Genomic DNA, 18,663 nt, shown 5'->3' with positions numbered 1-18,663 from the left:
ATATGACCTTGTTCTTAGTTTATTGGCAAATTGAAAACATTAAAGATAACACAATCCCCTGAACAAAAGATGGTTCTTTTTAAATGAAAACATACCTGGGTCTCGGTAGGATAATAACAATAAGTAATATAACAAGGCTCAGTTAAAGTCAGATCAGTCTACTCACATTTGTTTGGGTAGCTCAAGCTCAGTGAGGCTGGTACGTCCCACGTGCTAAACGAGGGAGATAGGATGGGACAAAAACATACGGGGCTTTGCGATGGTGTGACGTCATCAGGAGGAAACGATGAGCAGGGAGTAGTCCCCTTGCTTTAGTGCTGTAATATTTTTGGTAAGTTCGGCACACACAATGTTAGACCTCTAGAGGTTAGCTGTCTTATTGATAAGTTTCCTTTGTTGGACCTGAGTAGGATATTTGTCTCAACCTATCTGAGCAGCATAGAGAAAGACAACATTAGTTCACACCCACAGTGTTCCGTATTTTCAGGTCTTGTCAGTAAAATGTTGACGGATAACTATAGTGGAGTATTACGTTCAATATTTGTCATTAAGATGTAGTCAACTAGTATTAAACGCTTCCACCTGCTGTCACTGTTTTATTAGTGCCAGGATCGACCAGGCCATGTTATTTTATTATATGTGCCACTGAAAGTCAGTTCTCCGCACGGGAAGTACCGGTGTGTCAACCGATTTGGTTCCCCATTGGAATTCGTGTTCCCCCTCGAAAAGCCATGTTAACTGACGCCGCCCACAGGACCAAACCAGAACAACTGGATATACGGAAAGCGAAGTGGTACAAAAATTTAGAAGACTTGAGTGAGATTGCAGCGAAAACAAGATTTCCATGTTGGTTTGAATATATGTTATTTAATTTGGTACTACCAGTCATTGATTGTAATGAAAAAGAGGTAATTGCAAAATCATGATTTCGATTCATGATTTTCGCGCCTGTTGTTTGGTTTACACTTTTGAATGAATACAGAAATACCATGCTTTTGTGTTGAATTGTTATTTTGTCAATGCGACAGTTTAATTTTGATCATCTCAATGACATTTACGTAGGCCTATATCCTTTTTATGGGCACGTCCTATCACAGATAATGGTTAGGCTTTCAGAAAAAAAATGTTCAGTGAATGGATCATTGATTTGGGTGACCATAAATGAATAAGCTTCATATTGAGGTCCAAGATAACGGAAGGGGGTGTAGGCCCTCTCTAATATCAACATCGGACAAGCAAAAGGATTTGTCTCCTTTTCACGGTTTGGCCGTGAGCTCGAGTTAAACATGAACATGTCGGTTACTTTTTCACTCTGTTCTCACTCTAGTTAACGAGCGGCTCCACTCTAACTTTGAGGAAAAAGTGATTTGTACTGCTCCTTTGAGGGCTCGTAGCGTGAAAAGTATACGATTTAGGAGAAAACGGTTTGATGTTCTGGGAAGAGCACAAGATCTCCTCCGTTTTAAAGTTTGAATAACATTTCTACATGGAAGTATGACTGAGCTACTCGACTGAGAAAATATGTGAAATTTTGAGGCGATTTTTCGTCGGCTCCCATTCATTCTCTATGGAAAATTTCGGCTGTTTTTTTAGGAATAAGAGTGCACAGTCTTCTACTGTGTAGAAGTAGTGCCTCTGAGCGAAAAATTTAGAAACACTAAATTATATTGATTATTATTATTATTATATTGATTTCTAAATATTTACGTGGGAGCACAGTCTCATAATTTCGATGGCTGTCTTTAGCAAAATATGTAAATTTAATATACTGGCCCAGCTTTTTCATAAACACAAAAGTTTCATTTAGGCAAGTCTGCATTGGTGGTTGCAAAACTTTGCATGAATTATGACATTGATTAAAGAATATTCTTTATCAACTAAAATATCACTCTTTATAAAACCGAAAATAATAAACCTACAAATACCTTGCCACAATGTACGGGTATTTTTTACATTTCCAGAAGACAGAGACAACAGTCTCAGTATAACAGTCAAAGTAAGCATAATGTCCATCTATATCATCATATTTTAATGTCATTAAAAAGAAGGATCTAATAATTCTAATTATAAATGACACCTCTTTTATCTATAACCACGGAGAGTTTTTGAAGCAGGGACCAGATTTTTTTCCAAACATAAAGTATTCACACTATTAATCAAGGAAGATATTCCAGGAGGAACAGAAACAATATTACATTGGAAAAGAGAACAGATCTTACGGTAATTTTTACAGCCGTATGGGTTGAAGCATACTTTGCCAACTGGTGAGCCAGATACATCAGTAAAGGGAACATTAAGCACAGAAACAGAGATCAGCCAACACACTGAAAGTTTTATTATGACGGTGAAATTAACGTAGCATGGGCTACTGCAGTTAGCCTGGTGTGACGTTTTTCCCATTTCGCTTTCCGTACATCCAGCTGTGTTTCCATTTGCGTTTCTTCCGTAAGTACGCACGATAACATAGCAACCACGCACGACTCGGTCGTGAATCAGCGTAAAGGGGAACAGGAACCTGGGGGGAACCAAATCGGTTGACACACCGGAGCACAGTGCGACTCTGATAAACATGGACCCGAGGTCTTTATATGTGTGCCCGGTGAATGTCAGCAGCTTTTGGTCGAAACTATCGAAATGGACAGCAAACCTTTCACTTTGTCAACTGGAATATTTAAACCACTATATCGTTTTGCCATTTTATTCACTGTCTCCAAACACAGAAACAGTCGCTTTTTCCGACCCATTAACAAACAGAACTAACGATAAAGCTTTGTAATGAATGTCATATTATATTAATTGACTAGTCCAATGATTTATAAACAAGGGTTACGTGCCAGCGTTTTTCGTCAAGATGTAGGTTAAAATTAATATACATTTTAAGCAGGCACTGCCTTAAACACCTAAAATGTCTGTGACAGCTTTGGTTTTTTTCCTTTTTGCAGACACAGCAGGAAGGAGGTAAGGTGTGACCACTCTCGACCAAACGCCTTGTGACAAATTCTGTTTTTTTGGCTAGTATGAAGGTTGGTACTTTGTGAGAACCTCCCTGATCCGTGAACATGGAGGGACGTCTGTGGTTTTTCCTCCTCGCCGTGTTGAACTGTGCGCTGGCCGAAGACAAGCATGTGTACGTCGCGCTCAACGACACGCTGGTCATGAAGCCTCGTCTGTCTGAACAAATTACAACAATCCTCTGGAAGCACGAAGGGAACCTGCTGGCTGAGTGGGACAATGGAAATATGGAATTCTTCGGGGACTTTAAGGGGCGTACAAACCTGGATTCAAAAACTGGAGAAGTTAAAATCAAAAGCGTGACTTCTGCTCAGTCGGGGTTGTACACAACGGAGATCAACAACAATGTCCAAAAGAATCGATTCAAAGTCAGCGTGATCCAGAAAGTTCCCGAGCCTGAAATAGTGGTGAAACCCCTGGCCTGTTCCAAAGCCTTGGATAATTGCACCCTGCACTGTGATAAAGCCACTGGGGAGTATGAACCTGTCACCTACGAATGGAAGGACGACGATGGAGAGTGGGTAGCAGGGACGAAGGAAAAGCTCATCAAGAAGGACAGTCACAAGATCAAAACCTTCTCCTGCAAGCTAAAGAACCCAGTCAGTGAGCGAGTTAGTGGCATCTTTAAAAACCCGTTCTACTATGAGTTTCAACATGCCGCTGTTATTACTGTGATTGTGATTCTTCCATTTCTTATTGCTGGTGTGATATTGTATTTGAAGCGAGAATCAATCCGTAATATCTGTGCCAATGACACTAATCGCCCAAAAGAGACTGCTCCCACAACAGAGAATGAGCAACTCGACGAAGCCAAATCAAACTCTGTCATTTAGTGGACTCTGGCTCATATCGGGATTCTGATGCCCTTGCCTTTAGAGCAAATCATACACAAGGCTTCACCTGCATTATTTTTTTCAGGGGGAAACAGAGTGATTGCACACATTTTATGCCATTTTATTGTGATATTGTGTACAAAAGCTTATGTTCAATCCCTTTTAAACTAATGCTTCATTACCAGGAGAGTGCTGGCGCTGACGAATTAATTTGATGTAGACTGGAAACCTTGCCTTGAACATCTGCAGGAGGTTGACTAAAAGGTCCAAGCTCAAACTTACTCCCGCCAAGCACCCTGATACTTAAACTACCGTTGCGTCATGTATGGCTTGAACCAGTCAAAGAAGAGGAACCACTGCCGCATATTCATATATCGCTGTAGCTCAAGTGGGTGAATTTTTGTTTGTTTTTTTATTTATCCAGATTTACCTGCTGAGGGGTTAGAGAATAACTTATTGTGTATTATATAACGATGTGATTGTCACTATCTGTGGTCAAGCAATCATCGCAAAAAAGCTTTCCTCTCTGATATTTTGTATCTACTATACATTTTGTGTTAATAATTTTTAAATATTGGTTTTACATTTTGTGTGTGTGTTTTTATGCCAACTCCTGTTGATGAACATGTGTTTGAATACCGAGTCTTGGTTTGACATGACTCAAAATACGGGAAGTGGAGCGAACCCGGAAATGAAAGGTCCGTCTCTCCCGTTTCGTTCTTCTTCGGTGGTGATGCTAAAGCAGAGCTCCTGCCTGGGATGGATGTAGAAGACGCGTTTCAAACTGTCGGCGAGTTTGGACCCTACCAGAGGCAGGCGGTAGCTGTTCTCGTCCTGACTCAGGTCGGTCAACGTTGGCGTTGAAACAACTGTTTCATGTGTCAGAGACAAAAGCCCCGGACGGAGTCTGGAGGTTAGCGGGGCGCTCAGAGCTACGTGGCTTCCTGAGCTCTGCCGGAGGGCTCCGTTGAGAGAGTGACTCCTCAGAATCAAAGACACGTTCAACATTTAAACCTTGAAACTGTCGCTACTTGTTGTCAGAGGGTGGTCATTCTGGGGTTCAGAAATATACACCAGACCTGGTTCAGAAAATGCACAAGAATAGTGTTAGCTTGTATACCCACGGCTCTGTTTAATCGGTCTGGACGAGCCACAGCTCGTTTCATCACACCAGACCTCTTCTGGCGTCGCCTTTCGGCTGTCCCGGCACCAACGGGTCGGACACACGCCGGGAAACGTAACCATTTCCACATTTTTGAAAATGGCCTTGGCTAAACGATGAAAGGCCCGATTATTCCTAAGCATGTCTTTGTATTTTCCCACTGAGCTTGTATTGTCTGCAATAAAAATGTATAATCACAACGTCCACATTTTTGAATGAGGTTTGACGAAGCGACCATCCCTAGTGTCCAAGCTGATCTTCCCGTGATCTGAAGGCCGAGTGTTTTCTTTAACAGAGTGAGATTTAGAAAGCTTCATGTTTTTATCATTATGTTAATATTATTTATTCACTTCATAGTTTGTATTAGTCAAAGCTGATTCTAGAAATCCTGAAGTATGGACACTATGTTTTCCATATAGTTATACCTTAATGGTTTCTCATGTTTAACATGCTTTACGGAATACCATACCAAATTAAATGTTAAACCGTACAAACAAACAAACAAACAAACAAAAAAAAGGTAAGAGACAGTGTGAAGCACCCTGAGTTCACCGTATCATTTCTGTGCAGGTCTTATTTATTTCTTTGAAATATGTAATCTGACGGCACAGTGAGGCTTCATTACAGTGCTGCTAATTCTGCCAAGTCAACTTTCACTGGCGTTTTTCATCCACCTAAATTGATCTAAGTCCCGATTAAAGTCTTTTTTTTTTTTTTTTTTTTTTTTTTAAAACAATGACTAGGATATAGGCTTTAATCAATCCCAGCACAGGTTTTTGAACTTGAACTCTGGATGCTGATGGTGATGACAGTATATTACATGTGACCTGTGCGTTTCAGGTGTACATGGCCTCTCAGTCCATGTTAATTGTTCTGGTTGGAGCCACACCAGACTATCGGATTGAGCCGCAGAGGAAAGAAAACCCATCCAGCCAGCAGGAACTCCCTCAACATGTCACCTTTACAGAGGACATTGACTCAATAGTGACCGAGGTCACTAAAGGGGGCTGGACCTTTTGTTTTTCCAGCTTTCATTCTCATTACTTTAATAATAATAATAAAAAAAAAATAGGTTCAGAAAAACTAATTGGTTTCTGCTTTTGTCTGTCCTTCCTCAGTGGTTTCTCATCAAGCAGCAGGCCTATAAGGTCAGTCTAGCTGGATCATTGTTCTTCGCCGGGCTCCTAATTGGAAACATTGTCTTTGGGCCACTCTCCGACAAGATTGGCAGGAAACCTGTCTACTTAACTGGTGAGGTAACCCACACATCATTATTAAAAAGGTTTTCTTGGGATGAAATTTGAGCTAGCTTTACTGTTAATTTACTGATGTATTTTAAGATGGTTTTCTTGAAGAGTCTCGAAGTGTTTGGTTTCCTCCAAAATGCCCTAGATAGTTGTAATGTTGATTATACTTAAATTTAATCAATTATGTAAATGTGGATTTAGTATGACACAATTTGCATGAAACTGTATCATTATTCTAATTGGTTAATGATTGCTCATGAATTTGAAACAATGTATTAACACCTATGTTATTGAAAAAGGTATTGAAAAAATTTCAGTCTGTGAACCATCAAAAATTCAGGAGTTTAACATATTCATGCAGTACATTGTAATTTAAGAGTTTGCTAAAGGCTCAATAAGATGATCCTACATGCAGCGTTGTACAGGAAAATGATCAGAAACGATTGGCAAACAAGCTGCGGCTGACAGGTGCTCAGAGCAATGAGACGACACAGTAAATATGCCACAAAACTGAAACTATTAGATAAAAGAGGTGAAAGCATTGAAACTCACAGAAATATTAGTTTTATTGCCTTCAGAGGATCCTGTCCCTCAACAATCTCCCCTCACTCTCGTTCTCCTAGGTCTGTTTTTTGAGGTGGTCTTTGGTTATGTTAGCGCTTTAGCCCCCAACTACGAGGTGTTTGCTTTATCTCGCCTCCTGGTGGGGCTGATGAATGGAGGGATCGGCCTTGTCTGCTTTGTCCTCACTCAGGAGTATGTGGGCAAGTCCTACTGGGCCATGACAGGTAAGACACCACCAGAATAGTCTAGTTTAGGTACCTGTCAGTGATATTTATCAGGTAAAGTGTTGTAGGGTGTGTGATTGTAACTTCTAAATGAACTTGCTCTGTTAGAAGTTTTTATTTCTGTTTTCTTCAGGGACTTTGACCAGTATGACATTTGCAGTCGGCATAGCCTTGTTCGGAGCTCTGGGCTACTTCATCCGGCCATGGAGGAGTCTGACCATGGCGGCCAACTCATCTGGTGTCCTTTTCTTCCTGCTCTCAGTGTGAGTTGAGTCACTGCCACACAAAACCAAAGCATGTAAAGACTATACGAAGGGCAGTTTTGAATAGTGGATTAAATATCTTTTAATGTTTTGATCAGGACTAGAATTTTGAGATTCCGCCTCTTCACTGTCACTTCACTGCTCTGTGACTGAGAGAGAGTTGGATATTATCCACACATGTTTATTTTTCTTGTTCAAACACACTGTTTTCTTAACATTAGCTATGAGCCAAGAATAACCAGCTATACTAGTCAGCTTCAGCCCACATAGTGTTCCAATGTTAACCATCATAATTGTAATTGTATATGTCTGTAAGCTGTTTACTTCATCAACTAAAGACTGAGATGAGTGAAAAGGAAAGAAAGAAAAGAAAACATCAGAAATTCATTGAGAAACTCATCTCGCCAATGTCTGTGCAGCACTCTTCCAGAGTCTCCTCGTTGGCTGTACTCTCAGGGTCGGACAGAACAAGCTGAAGAGGTAAACCATCTGTAGCTTCGGTGTCTCAGTGCTGAGCTGATTCTCATATCAGTCCTTTCTCTGGCCAACACACACAAACCATGTCAACATCAAGTGTGTTAGATGAACTGAGGTTTAGCTTCACAAAGACTGATAGTAACAATTAAATGTCGAGGGAAAAATCACAACATCCACATGTGCAGACGTTTCAACTGTGAGTTGACAAGACGTTAACTGACGAATCAAGATGCTGTGACATTAGGTAAGCATCGGGACTCCCATATCACTGTTAGCTCTAACCCTACATGAAGAAAATAAGCCTGGATTTTTACTGTGAATGAGTTAAATCTCTGAATCCAATCGAGTGTTAGCGCCACAGCTTCTAACATTGCTGTAGCTGGTGACCACATCCAGGTATTAATAACTAAAGGTTTGCTTTTACACATTGTGGTCAACTTCTTTGTATTTATGTATTTATTTAATGCTATGACAGAGAACAAGCTGAAGATCAGTCCTTTGAGGTGGGTTATTTAGTAAACCAGCTGTGGAAACCTAAACATGCATGTCTTTAGATGGTGGGAAGAATCCAGAGTAGCTGGAGGAAACCCACGCAAGCACAGGGGAATCATGCGAACTCTGCGCAGAAAGGCCCCAGGCCCAGTAACCGAACTGACAGGACAGCCGCGTCTCAGCATTTGAACAGTGTGGAACCTTTTTGCCTTTCCTGGTCTTGTAATTAAAATGCGGTTTTTTGTCACCTCAGTTCCGTAGTGTTCTCAAAACGTAGTGTTGAGAGACCCTTACACCAACTGACTGTGGACCATCTCACCAATATAGCTTGTGGAGCAGTTACTGACTGTATTCAAGGGCAGGAGTGGAGCAACTTTCTTCTGCATCTATGAAATTTAATTTAACCAGCCTGTTCTCATGGCGACTAATCAATAGTTTAGCATGCTTTAAGGATCCTCTATAGTACACACGTTTATCAAGTTAGTTATTTGTTCATGTTGTTTGTTAGATTGTAACTGGCAGTAGCTGACACAGTGTCTTCATCCGATCACTCACTACTCCCTCTTCAGTCCACAATATCGTCATTATGTAGTAATTATGAAGTAGTGTCTGAATGTATACAGATAATTATTATACCTACACTGTCTCGTAGTATCCTGTAATTCATCATGAAATCTAATCTTAAATTAATGGTTACTAACCAAGCAATATATTATATTGTGTTTAGTTCACAGTGAAATAGTGACAAATGGTTCAGAGGAAAAAAGTGACTCAAAATACGGGAAGTGGAGCGGAAGTGTTTTTCAGTTTTACTTCTACTTCTACTTTACCTCATTTTATAGTTGATGGAACTGTCTGCCTCGTGAGGAGGGAAGAGGGAATCAGTGAGCGATTTCAAACACAACCAGTGTCATAGGTTGTGCTAATGCTAAGTCTGGCTCCCTGTACTGACAAGCTTTCAGGTTAATTTAGCCTGGTATCACAAGTTGACAGGATTGGTTCCTGTTTTTTTTTTTTTTTTTTTTTAATGCATGAATTCTTGACTGTCTGGATTTGTGAGACTGATTCAATGGGGATTTATTTAAAAAAATCACAATATTGATATGTTTACAAGATCTTATTGGCTGTGCTACTGTGCTCTGATTGGAGGTTCTCCGTTACGTGGCACTGAGAAATGGCAACACTGCCAACAACCTTATGCTGCAGCGAGTTGGTGTCGCTAAAGGTGGTAACTGTGACAACAGGCACACAGGCATCCTCCAGCTAGTGATACATCCAGTTCTCAGGCTGAGGACCATGGTGCTCATGTATGTCTGGTGAGTATCCCACCATAGAAGAGAGAACAGAGTACAACAACAAGCAATTAAAGCACACACACACTGCCCCCCGACACAAGTACACACCATAGGACTGGAGTACAGAAACACTCCAAAATCTCATGGATGCAGTCAATCTGTAGTCAACAGGAAAACCCTTTCCCCCTGACATCATTCATTCATCTTCTACCACTTATCCATTTCTGGGTCGCAGGGGGTGCTGGATCCAATCCCAGCTTACACTGGGTGAGGGCAGGATACACTGTGGACAGGTCGCCAGTCCATTCCAGGGCCAAAACACTCACACTTAGACCTACAAACAATTTAGAGTCACCAATTAACCCAAATATGATGTCTTTGGATGGTGGGAGGAAACCCACCCAGGCACAGGGAGAGCATGCAAACTGCACACAGAAAGGACCCAGGCCGGGCAGCCAAACCAGAGGTCTTCTTGTTTCCAGACGTCATTACATAATATAATCCTGCCGCTTCCATGTCCTCATGTGGCCTCCGTGTCTATAACATGATGAAGCTTTTTGAAAGTAGGCTTGTGTGATTTCATCACAACTGCTTCCTACCTTTTTAACCGCTTTGTTTATAGACGGATTCTGGTTGTTTATAGAAAAAATTTGTATATGAATTTGGTCACGGAATGTCACGGAGCTGCTGTGTCATTAGTGAAAATATGTGTGTGTGTTCTTTGCAGGTATGCATGCAGCCTTGTGTACTACGGTCTGACTCTTGGGGCCAGTGAGACCTCTGGTAGCCGTTATGTTAATGTCGCCATGTACGGCCTGGTGGAACTGCCTGCCTACCCGCTCTGTATATACTTCATCAACAAACAGTGGTGAGACATGAACACTAACCAAATGGAGACACAGACACACGCTTGTCCTCAATTTTAGATTTCCTCCCTGGAAAACTATATAAAAAAATACAAAAAATTAAAACCAGTTATCTGAGGTCGTTTTCTATCACTCTGGAGTCACTTCGTGTCATAAAGCAGAAGTGTCCAACTCCGGTCCTGGTGAACTACTGTCCTGCATGCTTTAGATGGTTCCTGCTCTGACACACCTGATTCAAATGATCAGCTCGTCATCAAGCTCTGCTGAAGTCTGATGAGGAGTCACTCATTTGGAGCAGGAAACATCTAAAACATGCAAGACAGTGGCCCTCCAGGACCATAAAGGTAGAAATTTTCATCATGTGTGTTTAGCCCACGCTAACTTCCATCTGTTGTGCACCATTATTCTGCTGTACAGGGCTGGGAGGAGGAAGAGCATGGCCAGCTTCCTGGGTCTAGCTGGCTCCGCCTGTCTCTGCACTATGCTAATCCCCGAAAATACGGGTAAGAAAGAGATGATGCAGTGGGATCCTTGCCCAGATGGTGAAAGTGAAATCATCAGAGAATTTCAACACCGAGAGCCATTTTGAGCCACCTTGGTCTGGATAGTCTTGACCTAAAACTAAACCCTGATTTTAGTGCATCTTTTTCTGATTTATTGTGAAATGTTTTCAACTTCAGGCAAAGAGTAGATTTAAGTGATTTCCCTGGATGACACCAACAGACTGGACTGGGCTATTCTGCCCAGTGCACTGTGTTATGCAGCAGAATCAGAACAGTTAAGCTGCTGCACCACTGATTTGCTGCAAACATTTTCTGTGGTTTCAAACAAATTTTGGTAAAAAAAAGGAAGAATACAGATAGCAATTAAGCAGATCCAACTTTCTGAATCCACTCACACATTTGGCATATTTAACGCTTGCAGGTTGTGTTTAACAGTGTGTGTGTGTGTGTGTGTGTGTGTATATATATATATATATATATATATATATATATATATATATATATATATATATATATTTTTTTTTTTTTTTTTTTTTTTGTGTGTGTATAAAGATCACACCTGCTGTATGTTACAAAAAATATTGATGGAGCAGTGATCCCAGCTGCTTCTACACCTACTGTGACTCAAAGTCAAAGACACTCGTTGGAGTGGATGATGCTGTCCTCTCGCTGCCCTGTCCTGGTACTTGTGTGAAAATGATCTTCTTTGATTTTGTGCATTTTTGTGGCTCACAGATGACGCGGGGGGGGGCAGATGGGCCAGGTGTAATGTCTCAACATATTTTGCATATTATACCGGTTTGGTTTGGTGTTGTTGCAGGAACATTGTTTAGCATCACATCGTTGGCACTCCTGGGGAAGCTTATGGTCAGTGCAGCATTCAACATCGCTTATGTCTACACCTCAGAGCTGTACCCAACAGTTATCAGGTGGGCTGACCACGGTCTGCATGTCAACCGATTTAGTGACATCACAACTTCTGTAGTTGACAAAGTAAGGTCATGGTGTTTCTTCTCAGCATAATTTAAGGTTGGGCTTTTTCCTAATTCATTTCAGGAATGCTGGTCTGGGAGTGTGCTCCATGTCGTGCAGAGTAGGAGGAATCCTTGCACCATTTGTTCCTTCCATGGTAAGTGCGTGTGTGTGTGTTTTGCTAAAACAACAGCACGTTTTTTCCTTTTGTTAAAAAAAATGATCAACAGAAAAGGATTCATATGTGCCCAATGATATGGAGTCAGGACTCTCGTGGGGCTTTCCATGAATGCACATGCTTTGTTTCATAGTTGTAGTTTGCCGTTTCATAGTCGACTGAAGGACAGTCGAAACACATCAGGTAAAGAAAAAATTTGCAGTCAGAAAAAAAGAAAAAAACCTCACACTGTTGTTTTTCTGATGTTTGTGTGTGTCTGTGTTGCAGCGGGCTCTCCACACCTCCATGCCCTTCACTGTATTCTGTCTGAGTGGTCTTTCTGCAGGGTGCCTGGGTCTCCTGCTACCTGAGACCCTCAATGGGCCTGCAGCTGACACACTGGAAGAACTCAGCAGCACCGCTTGTGGTCGAGTGCTGGAGAGCAAGGTAATCCAATAAAATCACTTGACATACTTGTAAGCTGCTCAGCCCAACTGTGACCCTGTTCAGGGGAGATCAGACACAACTTCATGGTGTTACAGCCCAGCCACATCTGTAGGCCTCTCAAAGGAGTAAAATGTTTATTCTGATTGGCAGGGTAGCTGTGGTTGAACCACCGATTTATCAACATTTCTTAATATGACAGAAAAATTCGCAATTTCTCTATATACTACTGGAATAGAAGGATAAATGATAGGAGGTGGATATACATTACACAAAGTTAATTTATGAAACATAAATTTACACATAAGCTTTTCCCAGAAATGGATGCTCATCATGTTCTGCTGTTACTTCTCTCCATTCTCAAACGCAACGTGGTTGTCCTGTTCCGACAGATCGACTGCCAATGTTGCTTTGTCATTAGTTTGTTTTATCAACAACCACATCCAGAAAACATATATCTCAAACTAAATTTTCAAGGTAAATTTACTGTCATTTGAAAGTTTGCAATTTGTATTCAGGTCAGGAAGGATAAGATATATTAAGTTTCAAAATAATCTGTAAGGTCATTTTCGAGTTTATACAATGAATTACAAACTTGCCATACCCTAAATGTAAAAATAGGCCTGTCGACATAGTTCAGCAGTAGAACATATTTTTTGCATTCAGAGGCCCCGGATTCAAACCCTAGCCACAACACAAACAAGTGTTAGGCTTTCTATATACATTGTTCCTGTGAAAGCTTTGGTTAGCTAGCGTTTTAGAAATGTCATGAATTATAGGTTTAGTAATTCAGTGGTCCAGCTTTTGGTAGCTGCTGCAGTTGTGCTTGCACAGTTTGGCTTTGTCATGGTCACTTTGTCTGAACTGAATTGATCTCATTCACCATATTCATCTTGTCTTTTTGACCTCCAGGCTGTTTTATACGAAGACAATAAGTAGAAAACGAACCACTAATGAATCCAGAGGCTTCGTCTTCACCACCTGAGCGAGAGACAGCAGACAGACTCTCTCTCTCAAACATCTAATTCCTTTTGGACCTGCTGCCTAAATAATGTGTTGTGAAAATGTGAAGGCTGGTCACCTAGTTCCCTTTTACATGAGTGAACCATTTTGTTTCAAATGCAGCAGGGATGCAGATCCTGCCTCAAGAAGAGCATTCAAGGCTTCTCCGTGGAACGACTTCTACAGAAAAGCTGTTTGGTTAAAATCTCCAACTTTGATTAGTATTGCTGAATGTTATCACTGAGTTTGTGCCTTATAGGGGGGCAGACAGGCGATGAAGAGGGGACAGGTTTGCAACATTCAGGGAATGCCGGAAAATTAGCAAATCCAAAGGTTGGTTTTTAAAGTACAGTTAATTGTCAGTCTGGTTGTGACCAATCCTCAACCATGAAATGTCTCGTGTTTCTGGGTGCTTTGATAAACCAGCATTGTTGACATGGGACCAGTCGTCACCAACATGAGGGAAAGTTGGAAAATTACGACCTCAACAAATCACTGGAACACACTGAGATGAGACAAACAACCTTTTTAGATTGGCTTTCTTTTCTACATGTTAAGATCTGTGATGCTGAAGCTGGACACTGCACACCTTAACCTGAGGATCCATTTGGACATTGTTGTCTTTTGCAGCAATGCATTGGACATGGTTTCTGAACCAGTGATTCACTGCCTGTGAAAATGAAGAACTACAACCTGTTCTCGCAGTTGACACTATCACTTTGAAACCATGACATCACCTCCTTTTCTGGGTGCAAGGGCCAGGCAGTTTCATTCATTCATTCATTCATTCATCTTCTACCACTTATCTGTTTCTGGATCGCCGGGGCTGCTGGAGCCAATCCCAGCTCTCATTTGGCGAGGGTGGGGTCACCGTGGATGGGTCACCAGTCCATCACAGGGCCAACACACAAAGACTAACAGAGACCAACAACCACTCACACTCAGACCTACGGACAATTTAGTTACCAATTAACCCAAACGTGATGTGTTTGGATGGTGGGAGGAAACCCACGCAAAAACAGGGAGAGCATGCAAAGGAACCAAACCTGTGACCTTCTTATTGTGGGGGAACAGTGCTAACTACTGTGCTGCCATGCTGTCCCATTCAATTTCATCAAATGGAAAATTTACCTGTGTGGTACTGAAAGTTGCTTTAAAAAAAAAAGAAAAACAAAAAGGTGGTGGGGTTTGGGATGAAGAAATACATTATACTAAAGAGGAACAAAAGAACCAGTGGAACGTGACAAGTCATTACTTTTAGGAGTGTGGAGTACTGGCACAATTTTGTTTAGCTGAGCTTGTGATGGTGAGGATTAGGTTTAGATGTAGTGTAGGCGGGGAAATGTATTCATTTTTTAGTTTTTTGTAGTGCTGCTCCGAAACAGTGGCTGTGCACCAGGTCCTTGGAAGGAGGTTGGCCATCAGGTAGCAGGGCCCTGTTTCCCAACATGGAAAACTGTCGGGTGAAGGAGGCAGATAGGACTTCAAATTTTAACAAGAGGGCTCTTCAGTTTGGCCACTTGAATAGTTTGTTGTACTTTTTCAATGGTGCTTATGACACAACCTTTCCTGTTGGCTTACATGACATTGATTTTAGTAAGGTGTCTAAAGATTAGAGAAGTAATGGGACCAACACTACTCTGTCACCACAATAGTGGAATAATGTGTTATCACAATGCTTTTAGTGTTTTTGTGAATGTATGTGACTGTTGTTGCAGTGGGATGAATACTTTCACACCCCAAAAGACAGATAAATCAATAAAAATAAAAACTATTTATTGCCACCAAAAGCATTAGTGGTTGCAGTTACACACCATTAATGTAGACATGAACAACAAAGTTTTGCTGAGGTCTTCGTTTTCAATAAAATGTACAAGAATCCTTCACTTAAAACTTTACTAATAACCGTGTGCATAAACATAAATACTGATCATGAATGTCATCAAACAATAAATGAGCAAAAAAAGTGATGAAAAAATAGTAATGTTGGTGAAAAGGTGTGAACCCTTATTAGTGCTCTGCCAACTGTGCCTTTAACACAGACAAGGTGAATACATTTGGATGTGAATAAGTGATTCTGTGTATACAATCCTGCTTTTACAATGTGTATGATGCTCCTCTGTATTTAATGGTGTCTGTGGGTCCTTTAAACTGATGTTATCTATTTATGCTAAAAGTAAACAGTTGAGAATTTTGACATATTCTCTTGGACTTGGAGTCCTTAAGCGATGATGTATTAAATCTCCATTGTTTAGAAGTTTTTTTTTTTTCTGAGTGTCAGAGTGACTGGTGTGTGGTCGCTGATAGCGATGGGGTGGGTCTTGGTGTCCTTCACATCCTTCACAATTGAATTACTATGCGTCACCGGTGTTCTCCATGACAAGTTGGTGGTAGCACCCGTCAACGTACTCCTGCAAGCTTTCCACAGTTTCTTCTTCCAGATTTACTTGATGGGAATTGTTGGTTGAGGATTTGGGGATTCAGAGTGTTTCGATTGGTGTTAAAATTGAGCTTGTTTGGTTACCTTCAGGTGTGTGCCGCCATGTTGAATCAGACACTGCTCATTCCCTGTCATTCAATCAACAAGTATTTGAAGTAGTGGTTTAAGGGGAGCAGAAAAATGCTAAAAAAAAAAGTGTAACAAGTAGCAAAATATTCCACAACAATTTTTAAAGAGTATTTTTTTTTTTACAATTACTGCTTGGCCAATAGATTACAATGTATACGAAAATGGATTAAGCCAAACTAGACCAAGCATGGCTCAATATTGAACAAACATTTTGCAAAGAAATCCAAATCTCTGATCTGCCCTTTATCAGTACCACAACAAGCGTCACAGCTGCTTCAAGTGTAGTTAGTGGGAATTCCTCAAAAGGAATGGGTTCTCCACCTCTTGCAGGCTCATGCCTATCTGGAACAATCCTGACATCCTGCAAAATAAAAAATCAATACGTTTTTCAACATGGGTTAACAAAGGGATAAAACATTTAAAGCATATCCTCCAAGACAACAAATTCCTTACTCAGGCCTGGTGGTCTGTTCAGCGTTGTTGGGCACGGGGGGTTGTATGGTCTGCCTCCCAACATGGTGGTTGCACTGGGGTTGGTTGTGGGCCTTGCCGTTGTGCGGTGGGCCTCTGACTGGTGGTCTTACTGGGCTTGGGTGGAGAAGGATGGGGGTTTTTCTTTTTCATTTTTTTTCCCTTCCCTTTTGGGTGGAGGGGTTTGGGCGAGAGAGATGGGGTAGTGGGAGGGCAGCTCTGTCTGGGGGTGGTGGGCTGTGGCTCGACTGGTCCGGACAGTGGGACCTGGGACCTGGGACGGGAGGGTCGCCTGGGGGTTGCTGGGTGCCCTGGTGGCTCTGTCCTGACCTGTCTGCTAGTTGTTCCAGTGCTCTGCATCAGCTACAGTCAGCTACCCACAGATTGTACAGTCCCCCCCAAACGGAGGGGACTGTATACTGTACATTCGCATACATACAAGGTGCATAACTCACATTGCAAAGAAAACCCTGCTCTCCCGTTTTAGGTTGATAGTGTTGTTGCTGTTGTTGTTGGTTTGTTTTTGTATGGTGGTATACTCATGTAAAAGTCATGTAGCAAAAATTAAAAACATGAGTTTGGCTGGGGCATGGTACAGTGGAAATCAAAAACCAGGTCCAGTCAGCAATATCAAATTACAGTGATCAAGCCTGAGGTGATGATGAATCCAATGATGTGTTCCTCGACCTCAGAAAAGTGCACTCTGTCCTGAGGTGGAAACACCACAGAGGCTGATGTTGTCATCTAAAGCTGGAGGGAAGGAGATGGACAGTGCATGCAGCAGAAAAAGGACAAGCTCATTGAGAATAATAAGCTGACGCAAAAATTTCAAACTTTCTCCTGCCAGATGAAGAATACAGCCAGTGTGGAAGAAAGTGACCCCCCACTTGAAAACATTCTTCTGGAACAAAACACCAGTACGGGAGGTTCATATATTTATGGAGTTCTTGGGGATTTGCGAATATTTAGTGTGGTGAAGAAGAGAGATGTCTCAGAATCAATTTTTTCCACATCAGGATGGCAATGGTGATGGAAAAAGATGCTGAGATTTTTGAGGAGCCAAAAAACAGCCGCGAGGGGGGGGGTAAGGGGCTACATTTAACTGCTACCTTGATAACGACCATCTTCTGTCATTGTTACTTTCTATCTTTTTGTTTATATCACTTCATCACTTGTCAAAGTGATGTATGTAATTTTACATCATCACTGTTTTGTTCTGCATCAGGCAGCAGTTTTATTATCTTTTCTGTGTCACTCTAAAACCACATCAGATCATACATCTGGCTTGTGGTTGTGCCGCATTTAATTTTAATCATTTTGTGTTTGCTTTGTGCTTTGTGCTTGCCTTGCATGATTCCTGTAGTGCAGCAAGCACTAACAAGGGTAAACACAGAGACAGTCATCTTTATGAGAATATTTCAGCACATTAACCAAACATACATGAACCTTCTCACCATGTTTATAGAATTAAAAGACCAAACATACATGAACCTTCTCACCATGTTTATAGAATTGAAGACGTGAGCTGTATATGCAAATAACAAAAAGTATGAACTGTTAAAAGTAAGTAACAAAAAGTAAGAGAAAACCTTGTTGCATTCTTTTACATTACTCAGTGATAATAATGAATAAACACCTGAAATAACGGCCTCATACTAAACTGAGATCTGACCAACAGCTGAGGATGCCCAGTTTGTTTTGTAGTCTCACCTCTCGCAGACTCATCTGTCTTTTCGGCTTCTTCCCTATCTCTGCTCCAGACAAAACATCCTCTGATGTCCATCTGAGGGAGACAATTATGTTTTACTTAAATTAAGACCATAGGTATCATTTAGATACCCACCGTTGTTTTTATCACGTTTTCATAACCAGCGACAGCCTGTTAAAGCAGCTCTCTCATTTTTGAGTTCTTTTGTCTGTCAAGTGTGCTAGTCCAATTGCTTTTCTATTTATTCCTCTGTATGATTGCTTATTCTGCAGGTTAAAATGTAGCTTTATTATAATTTTTCCTTTTCTATTCCTTAGGTTTATCCTTTTTACTTTATCTCACTCATTTTTTATCCCCCATCTGAGGACCTAAGAAAGGATCTTACAGCGTGGGAAAGATACA

General features: G+C 41.2%; 2 protein-coding genes across 2 annotated transcripts; both read left to right on the top strand.

Annotated features, from left to right (window-relative positions):
* The first annotated feature begins 266 nt into the window (after positions 1-266).
* Positions 267-4,428, top strand: LOC115055630 (uncharacterized). The gene is made up of 2 exons (XM_029521573.1): positions 267-331; positions 2,943-4,428. Exon 2 carries the CDS (start codon positions 3,060-3,062, stop codon positions 3,843-3,845), a length of 786 nt encoding a protein of 261 aa, XP_029377433.1. The 5' UTR covers positions 267-331; positions 2,943-3,059; the 3' UTR covers positions 3,846-4,428.
* A 141-nt stretch (positions 4,429-4,569) lies between these two features.
* slc22a15 (solute carrier family 22 member 15) lies at positions 4,570-14,397 on the top strand. The gene is made up of 13 exons (XM_029521571.1): positions 4,570-4,688; positions 5,848-6,000; positions 6,126-6,258; positions 6,878-7,042; positions 7,176-7,305; positions 7,725-7,785; positions 9,424-9,590; positions 10,297-10,437; positions 10,853-10,938; positions 11,759-11,867; positions 11,995-12,067; positions 12,356-12,514; positions 13,424-14,397. Exons 1-13 carry the CDS (start codon positions 4,605-4,607, stop codon positions 13,448-13,450), a joined length of 1,488 nt encoding a protein of 495 aa, XP_029377431.1. The 5' UTR covers positions 4,570-4,604; the 3' UTR covers positions 13,451-14,397.
* The last annotated feature ends 4,266 nt before the right edge of the window (positions 14,398-18,663 follow it).

The sequence above is a fragment of the Echeneis naucrates genome, chromosome 15 (assembly GCF_900963305.1).
Source record: "Echeneis naucrates chromosome 15, fEcheNa1.1, whole genome shotgun sequence".
Classification (NCBI taxonomy): domain Eukaryota; kingdom Metazoa; phylum Chordata; class Actinopteri; order Carangiformes; family Echeneidae; genus Echeneis; species Echeneis naucrates.
The sequence above is the reverse complement of the archived record's forward strand: the minus strand, read 5'-3'. Positions and strand labels throughout refer to the sequence as shown.

What these genes read in the sequence shown, in the direction of transcription:
- LOC115055630 (XM_029521573.1), top strand. Translation starts at nt 3,060, where the DNA reads ATGGAGGGACGTCTGTGGTTTTTCCTCCTCGCCGTGTTGAACTGTGCG.
- slc22a15 (XM_029521571.1), top strand. Translation starts at nt 4,605, where the DNA reads ATGGATGTAGAAGACGCGTTTCAAACTGTCGGCGAGTTTGGACCCTAC. An exon ending in CTTTTCTTCCTGCTCTCAGT is followed by an intron (nt 7,306 to 7,724) that starts GTGAGTTGAGTC and finishes ATGTCTGTGCAG; the next exon opens with CACTCTTCCAGAGTCTCCTC. An exon ending in GTCGAGTGCTGGAGAGCAAG is followed by an intron (nt 12,515 to 13,423) that starts GTAATCCAATAA and finishes TTTGACCTCCAG; the next exon opens with GCTGTTTTATACGAAGACAA.